Here is a 13,596-nt window from a genome sequence, read left to right as displayed (position 1 = left end):
GTCATTCAGTTTTGAGAAACAGGCGGTGGAGGGCGTCCCACTGATCGTTTCTGCTTCACGCATGTTGCTCTTGGCATGGACTTCCAGGACAAACACAGAGAGGCAGAGTGGTGTGTGGGGAAAGGGGGGGGGGCAGAAAGAGAAAAAGCCTTCCTTGGCATCTGTGCGTTCACTTTGAAAATTAAGCCCAGCAAGAATCCTGTAGAAAAAAAAAGCTCAAGCTGGCAGTTGTATTGGGGTTCTATTGACAAGAATAGTCAATGTGCTTGGGATTAAAAAGCAATCCTACGTTCAATATGACACCTCCCTACATGCTTTTATGAGTGCCAGTGTGCGCCTTGTACTTCAGAAGCTGTGGATCGAGCTGTCGACACAGGGGACAATCAAAGTTGTAAGAGAGAGCAGCCTTCCCGAGCTGAGTGAGCAGAGGCTTGGTGGATATCTCTGCTGCTCTCCCGCTCTCTTTTTGAAAACATGTGATCTAGAAACTCAACTCAGCAACCAAGCAAATGAGATTAAAGCACCCATAACCCCCCGCCACCCTCCCCACCCTCCATAACCACTGCCGTTTATGCCTAGAGATGGCTCCGGGGGCTGTTGATTTAAATGCCATCCACTACTGTCAGAGCAGATCAATCATAAAAAGCATGGTGTAATTGGCTTTTAGTGACACAACACAGTGTTGCATTTATCAAAGGATGTTGTACCATGTGACTTAGGAGAGCCGACTCCTCACTATTGATGTGCACAGCCGTCAAAATCCCACTGCTGACTCAAAACATTCTCCAATACCACGATTAGGGCAGGAATTGAACTCAAGTATTTACTTGCTTGAGTGTCTTTTTTTGGCGGTGAGAGTCTGTGGAAGTCTGGTGAAGGACTGTCGTATGTGCCCTATGGGATAAAAAAAAAGGGCTTCTGCTAGGGAGAACAAAGAGCCAAATGTGTCACATCCATGGATGAGGCCTGTCATTTCTACACAGGAGGATCTCTGAACATGAAGGGAGACAGAGGGAGATGCAGGGCATGGAGGGACTGCAACTCTGGCTTCATGCGTCAATGTAAAACAAATATATTATTTATATATTGTTCAACAAACATGATTTTCTTCAACCTACAACCTCGGCCTAACACCTAACACTGAAAATATGAACTTGTTTCACTGATTCACACTGTCTCCACTTCAACTAAAAATCCTATCATGTAATGTGAAATCTGACATTGCGGACAGTGGGAGGCGTTTAAGGGTCATAATTGTAGTGAAAATTACAGTCAAATACACAGTAAAAATCACTCAACCCGCAATATGTAGTCACCAGTCCATTTTCTAGAATATGGAAAATGACAGATTTAAAAAAATCATGGCTTTCTGCTCTTATATGGCTTTAGTTGTATGTTCCAAATTACATTTAGTTTTCCAATAAAAGTATCAGCACATATACACACAATTTCTGTGTTGATTTTTGGATCCCAAGATGGAAAGTGAGCCATGCAAAATCATCTCCTTGCAGCTAAAATAGGTATAAGTGCAACCTGCTGGGTGTAAAACATGCTTTTTCTAACAGAGATTGGTAAAATCTGCATTTTGAGTAATATATTTTTGATTGACTGGTTCTTTCATTCTTATGTTAAGCATAGAAATTGTCCAACCCATGCAGAACCAAATGTACAGCTGTAGTGGTCAAATTTTCCTTTGCAGGTTATTTAACATATTGGTCTTAAAAATGTGGCCAATAAAATCTGCAAAAAAAAAGGCTCCCTTCTTGAAGACAAGTTGAATGCTTAGTAACACTGGTCTACTATTTTTTTTTTTTTTTTTTGTAAATATTATGAGCGTCAGGGGTAAAATGTGCTACACTTTCACTGATAAGATGAATTAGGAAAACAAATGACAACATAGAAGATATACACCAATTACATGTACCTGTTTATACATTTATGGTAGATTTGTACATCTTACACTGTAGAAATCTCAAGTTAATGTATTCCGTGCAGACAGTGTAGTTCAGACACAGTAAAACCTATTCACTCATTAATTCATAGAATTTCCGTTTTTGACCCAATACCATGTCTTCAAAACTAAAGCCAACCAACCCTTTTGACTTACTTTTTCTTCATTAGTGTCCAAATTCTGTAAAGTTCAGAAACAAACATAAATGGAGAGGACTCCACCAAAAAGCACATGCCTGATATCTATGAAATATAAATCCAAACCTATAGCTCTACTACATACATGTTTCCAGTGATTACCTTTAACAACATGGACATTTATTTGAATGAAAATTAATTTTCAGTGCTCTACAGAGCACTCAGTCTAAAAGGTTGTGGAATATCAACTGAAAAGTACATGTCCTTACAGTCAACTAGCTGTGAACTCTGGAGAAGCACATTAGTCTATAAAAAAGTCAGTTCATATTGTGCTATGACAAAGGCCTGGCAGTCTGGAGGTGCTGTGTGTGAGCAGATGTGTTACACTCAGCAGGGCCAGGCAGTCCTGAGGCTACACACACAGACACACACTGTGACTGCAGGCTGCCCAGGCCCTGGTAGGCCGATCTGAGCTCAGCCAATTCAAACACTGTGATCCCCCTGATCTGGGAAAGGCCCTGGCTCTGAGGAATTTGTCCATGCAAATACATCCCATTTCCTCTGACAAAACATCACCACATGTCCAACCCTCAAGGACCCACATTCTGGAGGGCTCAAGTGGCCTTGCTATTCACCGCCTGGGAGCTTTTTACTTACAGAGGCCTTCCTAGTTTCCTACTGTTCTCCAAACATGAATAACATCAGTAGTCACACCGCTGCTCTCAGATTCAGTGTTTAAAATGAGTGAGCGGACCCCTCAAATATGAAACACATTTGTGTTCAGAACAAGATACAAAGGAATCACAGTATAATGCAAGTGTTTGTGAAAAATACTGAGTAGTTTTGACACTACTGATCCATTATTTTACTCTCATCTCTGTCACACTGTATATCTACGAGGGTGTCCCCTAGTGGTGACATTGAAAGGAGGCAAACCGGAGTGTGAAGCCACCCTGGTAAAACAGATTTCCATCAGATCCACCAGATAATGGTAATTTCACAGATAACACTGAATCTATAATGTGCAAGAAAATGCAAATTAAATCCCCCCACAAATTTACCCTGAAGAATAGATTTATAATTTTCTTATGCTATTCTGTATCTCTCTTTAAATGGCTCTCCATCTTTTCCAGAATGATAAGCTGGAGCAGAGTGTTCCATAGGTTTTATCTTGTGAGATGATCTGCAGTTTCACCATGTGAAATAAGGAAATTGGACCTCCAACTCCAAACCATGCTGCAGATATTGTGCTTTCTAAATGATCTTCTGATTTGTACAGCTAACTAAACCCCTGATGGTATAACTTTTAAGGATAAAAAGTTTATTTTTTGTGATAAATCATCACATTTGCATGTTTTGGTCTCCCATTAGTAACACGAGCTCCCCTGGAAACATGTTTTATGAAATTTAGTCATTCTCTACAGTATTGGAAATAGGCAATTTTTGTCATACATTTCTAGGTTTCTGTGGCATAATTATCAATCACATGTAAAATTAGCCCATTATTGATGCATTTGTCACTAATTTACTTAATGATACTAGCAGTAATGTAGTGAGGGAAAATCAAGAACACAATTCACTTCAGCTCAACATTTACTCAAAAAAGAAAACGCTGTTAATGCCAACTGCTGTAAAACAAAACAGCAAGAGTGACCAGAATATTCATTTAATTTTCATGTTCTCCATGCCTCTATGGTGCTGAAAGACCCACAGCAACGGCAACTTTTCAGCTGTTTTTTAAATTCTTATCATTTTGAATTCTTTGTCATTGGTTTAATGAAAAAATCTAGATCATGTACTTGTATAATGTTGTATCCTATGTATCTGGTTATTAAAAAGGGAAGAAGCAAGCTCCTCCAAAAGCCCTGCTTTAGTTCACATACTGGGCAAAGGTGCAGTGAAACAAAAAGAAAATAAAGAGGCTTTTCAATGCCGCTGTGCACTGAAACGAAGTATATTTGTTTTTATAGAGTGTGCTCCTCTGAAGCTATTATAGCAGAAAGGAAGTGGCTCAAGACTCCCTTGTGCACAACCTGCAATTGAAGTTTACAGACACATCTCACAGATTTCCACTGGAGACTCGGCAGAGGTGTCTTTTGTGAATTCAAGTTACTGTAATGCCACTGGGAGTGAAAGCAGGCATTTACAGGTTCCCCCCAAAAAAGGAAGAGAATCACATAATGTGGCTTAGCTGAAATAAAGTAGGAAGTGGGAATCTGATAATTTAACACCTCTATTAGCATTTCAGCTAAGTCGAGTGACCAGGAGGCCTCAGCCACGGCTAATGACGAGCACATTACTACCTTCATTGAACCAACAGAAAAGAGGTGGGAAGAGTTGCTTTTGTGTTCTCTAAATACTGTTTCTTCATCCCCTGGGTATTTAGAAACCTTATCATAAAAATATCCCACTGCACCCACAATCTGTAGATAGCATTCAGCAGTGGGAAACCAAGAGGGACAGCTTAGTGAAAATAAAAACAGAGCGCCGTGCAGAGAGCTGAGCCTCTCAAGAGATAATGGAGACTGCAGATTTATCCAAGCACTGCACATAGAGGCTTGAAACGAAGGGGGGCCAGGAGATGCCTGGGAGCTGCGTCTTTAAGAAACCCACTTACCTGAACATTTATGGAAGACACCATTCAGAGTAATACAGTCACAACACTGTATTGCTAACAATAGTTTGTCTCAAAGAAAAGTTTCCATTTCCATTTCCATTGTGATTAGCAGTGGTGTAACGTTCCTGTTAGAGATACCAGCTTGAATGTTCTAAATTACTGTATTTTTATTGAAGCATAAAACGTACCTGTTTTAGTTAAAGGGCTGGAAAACAATTGCTGCAGAAGTTTGTTCTCAGATGTTCTCAACACCACAACAATGTCGGCAGGAAGAGTATCTCTGTTTTTCTCCAGAAATCCATTTACATTGTACATTACCTGTTTAAAAACAAAATAAAAATATACAACCATACATCCTAACATAAACAGCCAATCCAAACTCTTGATAAGGAAAGGATGAGATGGCTGGAATTGATAATAATATTTGATATTAGTTGGAAATGCTGTGAATAAATTCATAATCTCATATTAATTAGTCAAATTTATGTTGATTTCATTGAATTGCTCTTCATCAAACTGCAGAATTTAGTAGCAAGAAGACATAACTATGTGTATGCTTAATAAAAAATAATTCTCAACACTAACATCTACTAGTTTGATTAACTTCCTACACGTCTTACAAATCAGACAAACAGACCTGTTCTTCTGACATATATGACTTATATTCAGGAACACTATCAATAGCAGTTTTACTGTCAACTTCCTTCTTGTTGTGCAAGGATATAAAGGATGTACCCTTTAGATAAAATATCCATTTACATTGATTTCTTTTGTCTTATTTGCCAAGAATAGGAGAGAGAGTGCACAGTGATTCAAGACCTAGTAATTGGCAGTTCGGTAATGAAAGGGTATGTTTTTTTTCCTGAATCAATAAATACCGAATCCGGATGTAATCCAGATCCCCATGTTCATCATTTGATACCTTTCCTGCATAGTGCTGAATTCCAAAACAAAGCTCCATACGTTTAGGTATCCAGAAGTATTTGCAGCGTAAATTGTCCTCAAATTTATCTGTAAAGAAATGAAAATCAAAACATAAAACATACAAGAAGATGCTATGAGCACTAAGTGAAGTCGTTCACTGCTTGGTAAAAGATCCACCAAGAATCAGGATTGTGACCTCTGGCCTTTTCCGTTCATTTTTAATTAATTGGTGGCTGCAGGTAGTTTTAGTCTTACCCACTAAGGTGTGGTCTGTGGCCTGAGGGAAGCGGCTCTCCTCATCCAGCAGCGACAGCAGACCCATGGGCTTCTGGAGGAACATGTCCAGGATGGGCCTGTTGTCCTCGTACTCTACCAGGCTCGCATCAACTCCCTCGCTCTGGTATTCCATCTAATTAGAACCAGTGAATGTAGAACAATCCAGTTAATGATTTCTCTAAATGACCCAATTAAACAATCTAGGCTAAATATGATTTGTGTGTGCGGAGAAAGAGTTTCTAATCAACAAAACCAAACAGCTGCTGCCAGCTCTGTGTGTGTACGGCTGAAGTTTACAGCATAATAGAGTCTTTTACTGAATGCATAAAACAGAGCAGTTCTGAACTAACAAATAGAGCCACTTACTTATTCATAATTTATTTCAATTTGCAAATAACCCAGAGTCATATCATATTATTGCATCTATTTAATTTCAGATCAAAAGTTGTTTTAAATATATATTTTACTAATAAAGTGGAACCAATGGATCTAAACCATCCTCATGTTTAAGTCATTAACTCAGAATAATCAGTTTCTGTGTACAGCTAGGCTGAAGACATCCACACATAATAAAAAAACCCTTTTCCACTGAGCATCAGGGGCAACTGGCAGAACATGAGTTTTTCCATAAGCTGAATGCATCATTTTAAATCATCGCTCTTTATTTTATGTAAAAGAAAAAAAACAAACAATAAATGTACATTTTAACAACAGTTCTATTCCTGGAGAATGTGGAAACCTAAAAAAATGATCTTTTTTATGTTTCAGTTCTTACATGCCTTTCTACTTGTTAATTTTATTGTAATACAAAGAGGTTGCTTGCAATAAAGCATACTATATAAATAAAACAGCCTCTGCATTCCTTTTAGCAGGACTGCTGTGAAGTATACACATGCAAAAAGACATTAGGGGAAAATGGTTCTTGATTAATGTCTATTCATTTCCATCAAGCAAAATAAAGACTTCTTGCACTTCAGGGTAAACAACTTCATTAAATCAATTAAGGGAGTAATTTTGTGGTGCACAACAGTATAAACAAAGCTTTACACATCACAGCCCGACGACGAGCGAAGTGTTCATGTTAAAAGCATTTCTGCCTTGATGGATGTGTAAACTCCTTAGTAATATTAAAATGACTGATTTCCATAACAGTGTAGACAGAGAATTTGGTTTTTTGTTCATATTTTGCTGCAGTAGAATGTACTGGCCATTTTGCATAAAACTTCATTCCAGACACATCACTATGGCATCTTTCACGACAGATCTAAACAGCCAGACAACACAGATAAAATTCTACTGTTTACCATCCTCCTCTGCAAAAGAATCTCACCTGTTCAAGGGCAAATATGTGCTGATTGAAGTAAAACTGGATCTGCTCATTTGCAATGTTGATGCATAATTGTTCAAAAGAGTTCTTCTTGAAGTTTTCAAATCCAAAGATGTCCAGGATTCCCACATTCATGCCACTCTCTGCAGCACTTCAAAGGGGAAAAAAAGGGGACAAACAAACTTATTCTTCTATGTAACAGAACAAGCAAATCCCAAGCAGCCATATTAATTGATAAAAGTTTAATGATAATCTGAGTTCAACCCAAATAGAAAGACTGGTCTGGAGAGCTTAGTTTGATGAGAAAAAATAAACACCAGCTTTCAAAAAGTCTGAGCTTTTTAAATGGTTTTATTTCAGTCTCTATTGATTTAACCTCAAGTCATATTCAATATTTGGACAAACAATACGCATTTCTACAATAAAGCATGAGGACGACCGCGATTCATATTCAACACCAGGTCCTTTTCATGATCACTCATTACTCACTGTATGCAGAGGTCACCTTTAGCCTGTGCTACCAGGTTATTAATGGCAATAAGGAAACTGCAAAGATGACTGGAATGCAGACAGGAACTCTGGCTTTTGTACATCTCTGAGAGATCACTTCTTGACAGTCGATGCTCATATTTATGAAGGAATTCTTCTGGATCAATGAACAGCCTCTTTGCAGTCTCTCTGAAGTCTTTTTAATCATCTGAACATTATTTTCTCTGCACGCAACTCAGTATCAAAAATTTATTAAAACTTTTTTTGCTCTCCGTTTGCTTGTCTTGTGCTTCCCCATTGATATTCTCCTCTGCATGTTTGCATCTACCTCTGCAGACTTCTAGAAAGGTCATGAGAGCCTGGCAGAAACTCTGCATGATTGCCCAAGACAATTGAAGAAGAAAAAGTAACAGACGACGTCCACATAGATGTTCATCACACTCACCAAATATTCATGTCAGGTTGCAGCAGAGAGTTGATGCGGTTCACTATCCAGCTGAATAGGCGACCGTACAAGGCCTTGGACATGGCGTCCCGCACATCAACAGCTTTGTCCACAGTGTTGGTGCGGATGATAGTCTCGCCCCTGGTGACCACACACTGAGAGGTCAACGCCTCCTGGAGCTCCTCAGGGCCGATGCTGAGGAGAGAGGCAGCTGAGAGGAAAGATGAGGAGGTACAGTCTTTTAACTGTTACATCAGGAGGATATAAGAATAAAATAGTGTAGCCTCTTTTTAAAGCAATGTACTATCTAAACAATTTAATTTATTTCTTTGATAAAACAAGAATATTGCTCCTCCAAGTGTATCTCACCGTTCTCTAAGGCCTCAGAGTTGGGCACTTCACTCTTATCTGTCTGATGTTGGGATGTAATGGAAGCAAATTCAATGTTGCCTGTGTTCAAAATGGCTGACAGAATTCTGTAAACTGAGGTAACCTCCTAAAAGGAAGAATTAACAATTAAAACATCCATTATGAATAGTCCAATCTGATCCCTCAGATAATGTACACACAATTAAAACAAAAAGACCTGAGATCTGCTGCAACTGCATCTTGTTTTCAAGTTCATCTTCTCTGAAACATTTCTTTACTCTGAAGCCTTTGCTTGTTAGTGTGTTGCTTTAGTGGCTAGAGGGGCATTTTATTGTTCATTTGTTGAATGCTTTCTAGGCTATACTGTAAAGAACACAGGGTTCACTTATATGTGAACAAATATAAATAGAAAATGATGATTGATTGATCTTTGGCCATATGCTATGTATTTTTCAGAATCAGGTCCAAGAATATACTGCATCATATAAGGCAATATAACATCTCACATTGAGTTCCAAATGTTGGCATTTTTATTAACATAACGTGCTGCGAACTTTAATACCCCTCGGCCATATATAGTGTAAGATTGTGTCGAAAGTTACTGCCCTATAATTTAGATTAGATTGTCTTTGTGTAAAACTTATTACATACATGTTCATATTTGAAAGTACTCAGATATAACTGCACAAGGCCATATGACCTTGAAAAAGTAGGTCAAGGTGACGTATTTTCAGTAGGCTTCTGCCCCATGCCAAGATGCATCCACAGTATAAATTTGGTGCAGATATCTCAATGCATTCTTCAGATAATGTGATTATGTCATTGAATGGACAGACAGACGCTAAAACAATTACAATACCCCTCGGCCAAGGGGTAAAAAACAGGCAGATCCTCCAAACAGATTCTCTGTCAATTTGACACACCAGAACCACTATATCTTGAGGTGGTAGAAGATATGGACACATTGTAGTCATTTTATGTAAACTAAAGAGACACTGAGCAGAGACTCAAGGCATTTTTTGTCTCTTTGTCAAATTCTGTGAAACTGACACCACAATGCTGTGAATAAAGACATAATTCTGTTTTTTTTGCTTTTTTTTATGTGTTCATATTCACAGACATGATCAATTATAGATGGCTGTCTTACAGTATATCAAGTGCCACAGGATTGGTGCATCTTGATACCATCATTATCAGTGTATTGTGATGGTATTGTATTATGAGTTAATCTAATTTGGAATATTTTATTTTTAAATTTCTGGAATTAATGAAGTACAAAATGCACACATAACTAGATGAAGATGTTTGTAAATCTCCTCCTGAATGTGAACTGAAAGAAGTATTTACCCAGCAGAAAAAAAAACAAATAAATAACATAAATATTAAAAGACAGTGTAATCAATGTAAACAATCCTAGTTTATTCAGAGCATTAACGTTGTATTACCTCTCGTGAACTCATTTAACATATTTACTGAAGAAATTAATTACCTCTTCAGTAAAGCCGATGTTTCGGAAACACTCCTGAATTGCATCGAACTGCTCCTTGTACAGTTTACTGGAGACAATATCTTGCATCACTTTGCAGTGCTGACTGTCAATATACCTGACGAATGAAAAACACAATGTTTGTCAATGTAGCTTTACAGAACAAGGAGCGAAAGACAGTAGAATTATGTTGAAGTTAAAGCACAGTGCTAACCGAGGGGGAGTCCTGTCTGGTAGACTGTAAGTCTTCAGTTTATCTTGGTGGTAAAGTCCAGCATAAATGTAATAAAATATGTGGAAGTTTTTCTCACCCCTGAGAGAACACAAACACATTACTTTAAAATATGACAGAGTCAGTTCCAGTGAGAAGACTCAGTGCTAGCAGCCCATACGTAGCCTGTTTGATGACCCTCGATTTCTCCAACAGGTACTCAGATATCTTGGCCCCAATGACTGCACCAGTGGGAGTGAACTTCATTTCCAGGTATTTGCCAAAGCGACTGGAGTTGTCATTAATAGCTGTGCAGGCGTTTCCAAAGGCTTCTACAAGGGGATTCACCTGCAAAATCTTCTCACGCAGAGACCGATTGTTTGCCTAGGAGGAACAAAATGTTCATCTGATAATCTTCTTCAACATAGTTAATGCATCACATTGTAAAAGAGTAAAAAACACAGATGGAATGGTTTACAAAAACAGATAAATCATACTGCCTTTATACCTTTCCCAAGAAAGTAAGGTGTTGAACAATCAAATGAGCACTTTCAGTTTTCCCAGCACCACTCTCCCCACTGATGATAATACACTGCATAAAAATCAAAACAAATACATAGGAAATGAGCAAGAAATATTTTAATTCATGCCTCACAAATAACTCCTTTTGGTGGATACTGTCCATTTCAGATATGCTAGACCTGTGCAGATTCAATACCAGTGATCATCACAAAGTGTAAGCTGGTTAGACTTCCATCTGACTTGATCTTGACTTGTCCTGACATCATGAGAATGATGGGAATGGTAACCTTGGGAGATTACTCTCCAGCAAGTGCAAGAGCTCAGTACATGATGGGAAATGGTTGGCTGTCCCAAACCTTATCAACCTGTATCCCCCTTATCAACTAGCCTATTTACAGAGAGTTTTGACAAGATATATCATATGCTGTGGAGGGTCTTTATTTGTATGATTATTTATTTATTCATTCACAACCTGAAGGTTTGACACAATGGGAACTTTATGTCTAACTGTGGTTGTAGTTTTGGACTGTGGATTGTTTTTATTACCTTCAGAAGACAATGAATAGTTTGAGTGATGGTGACTTTATATGAGCACATTCACTTCTAGTAATCTCCTTTAGCTAACAAATACATTATCTTCAGTTGAAGCTTGCCTAGGGATGTGGTATTGACAGCTGACTGTTAACTCTTTCCGACCAGTGCCTTTTCTGCTTCTCGTTATAGGTGAAGCATAGTTTATCTTGGATGAGCCTAATGCCTCTGTGGAATACCTGGTCTTTGCTGAAGGTCACCATGCCTTGGTAGGCTGCATCTGCAGTGGCAAAGATGTGTGGAGGGTTGTCTGTTCGCTTCAAACCATGGTACAGCTTGGAGAACTAAGAAGGTACAAATATTGTACATAAGACATGATTTTATATACATACGACATGAGTGAAAAAAATCTGGATTTATTTACTATTATGTTAGTGGAACAATGCTTATTTATGTGCCTTGTCCTTAACCAACCTGGGGAGAATAGATACTGAGGTTCTGAAAAGGATTGAGAGCAATCAGGATGTCCCCAACATAAGTATAAACCTGCAGCTCATCATATCTCTTCTGGAGATGACTAATTATTGTCTCCTGTAGAAAAGGACAGAAGCCATACAGCATCAGGAGCACTGCATGTATGCAGGACCGATCAATGCACAATAAGATAAACACATTAAATCTTACCTCATCTAAAAACTCCAGGTTTACCAGATCATCATCAGGACACCTCTCTATTATGAGGGTTTTACGAGTATTGATCCTCTCATGCCTGTATGAAGCCAAGGACATGATAATACCTCAGAAAGCTGTAAAGTGACCACCAAATGAGAAACACTAGTTTAACTAGATGGATATAAAACCCAGCCACTTCCAAGGTTTGTGTGAAGCCCTACAGGCCGTCCCAGGGGACCCATCTCCCAGTATTAGAGGCTGTGATTGCACTTCATACGTGTTTTGACCTATCACTCTCCAATGAGCCCCAGTGGGCAGAGGTCACCACCAAGACAGCTGGCTCCACGGCACTGTGGAAAACCTCAGGGGACACCACAGTGTGTGAATAGAAAGAGCACTGTGTGTGTGTGTGAACCTATTTCATTATGTGCTTATTTAGTAGATATAAAGGATTAAGACCACCAGTTTTCAATAGTCAATAAATACAAACATATAGCTAAAACTCAACAATTACTTAAACACTTCAAATAAGAATTGATTTTGTAAGTGATGTATCATCTCACCACTACACTAGAAAAACAAGCTAAATGTTCTAAAATATTAGAATTGAAGAAGTCGCTTGGATGAGAGATGAAACACTTTCAAAAGAGCAGAATCAGTCCAGTTGAACCTAGAATGATGACCTGGGCAAATGAGAACTTACAAAGACAAGTTAAATGCTCTACATTCCCATTAAAGCTGCAGTGCTTTATAGTTTTTTGACCAAAAATGTCAAAATTACCTGTCAGCATATTGTCATCAAGTGGTCTGATAACAATATGTAGAATAGGCTGTAGACAATCAACTCAGTGATACAGACACTGGCTGATCATGGGTGTTTTCAAGCATGTGATGGGTTAAATATATGATTAACAGCTGAAATTACCATTTGGTGATCACTTATGGGACGTCACTGTTCTACTCCGTGGTTTGACATGAAAGCTTGTAAAGTGCCTTCTCTTGTCTACAGCAGCATGAATCAGTGTCAGGTCATTTATATGTATATTTAGTCTTTTGATTTGGACTGAAAAGAGAGAGCTTCAGAGGGAAGGTGTGTTTTCAAATTCTGCTGTTTTTTCCACTTATTTTGGCTCTTGCAGGTTTAACAGACGTGGTAGTTAAGTTTGAGTACATTCCATTAAAACAGCTCTGCTGCTCATTGTTGGTCCAAATCTGTTTAAATCTATGCCTGAAAACAGTCCCTAGTAAAAGAACTGTTTACTCCTATTTGAGTAACATATGCAATTACTCAAAATCCATACTTCCACACCAGTTTTTAAAAGATTTACTTCCTGAGGTTGAGTGCAACAGACAGTGAAGCGAGTCTAGAAAGTAGACCCAGAGAGAGACTAACACACTGTTAGTGTTGGACTTTTCATTGATTAGTTCACAGTAAGAAATGTGCAGAAAGATGCAAGCCTTTTTCTTTAAAGAGAAACTAGAAAAATATTTTTTTTCTGGGTTTATGAATGATGTATATGTAAACGTGTAACATATAAATACATGAAAATCCTTAAGTTAACTAGCATGAATACAAAAATGTAGAGGCTCCAGGATCAAAAAGATAAGGCTGTAAAATGTCATAACTGTATGAATTTAA

The 13,596-nt window shown here is 38.3% G+C and overlaps 1 protein-coding gene across 2 annotated transcripts in view; it reads right to left on the bottom strand.

The window, feature by feature from the left end:
- myo3b (myosin IIIB) overlaps positions 1-13,596 on the bottom strand; it is a 69,747-nt gene that overhangs the window by 32,291 nt on the left and 23,860 nt on the right. For both annotated transcript variants that reach the window (XM_030124510.1, XM_030124511.1), the window contains 13 exons: positions 11,970-12,054; positions 11,760-11,876; positions 11,525-11,629; positions 10,741-10,824; positions 10,414-10,616; positions 10,236-10,334; positions 10,025-10,139; positions 8,536-8,662; positions 8,167-8,377; positions 7,236-7,383; positions 5,885-6,038; positions 5,628-5,716; positions 4,894-5,023 (listed from right to left, as the gene is read on the bottom strand). In XM_030124510.1, the coding sequence (XP_029980370.1) occupies positions 4,894-5,023; positions 5,628-5,716; positions 5,885-6,038; positions 7,236-7,383; positions 8,167-8,377; positions 8,536-8,662; positions 10,025-10,139; positions 10,236-10,334; positions 10,414-10,616; positions 10,741-10,824; positions 11,525-11,629; positions 11,760-11,876; positions 11,970-12,054 (1,667 nt within the window). The remainder of the gene's footprint in view (positions 1-4,893; positions 5,024-5,627; positions 5,717-5,884; positions 6,039-7,235; positions 7,384-8,166; positions 8,378-8,535; positions 8,663-10,024; positions 10,140-10,235; positions 10,335-10,413; positions 10,617-10,740; positions 10,825-11,524; positions 11,630-11,759; positions 11,877-11,969; positions 12,055-13,596) is intronic.

Source organism: Sphaeramia orbicularis, chromosome 21 (genome assembly GCF_902148855.1).
Source record: "Sphaeramia orbicularis chromosome 21, fSphaOr1.1, whole genome shotgun sequence".
Lineage (NCBI taxonomy): Eukaryota > Metazoa > Chordata > Actinopteri > Kurtiformes > Apogonidae > Sphaeramia > Sphaeramia orbicularis.
This window is presented reverse-complemented; position numbering and strand designations above follow the sequence as displayed.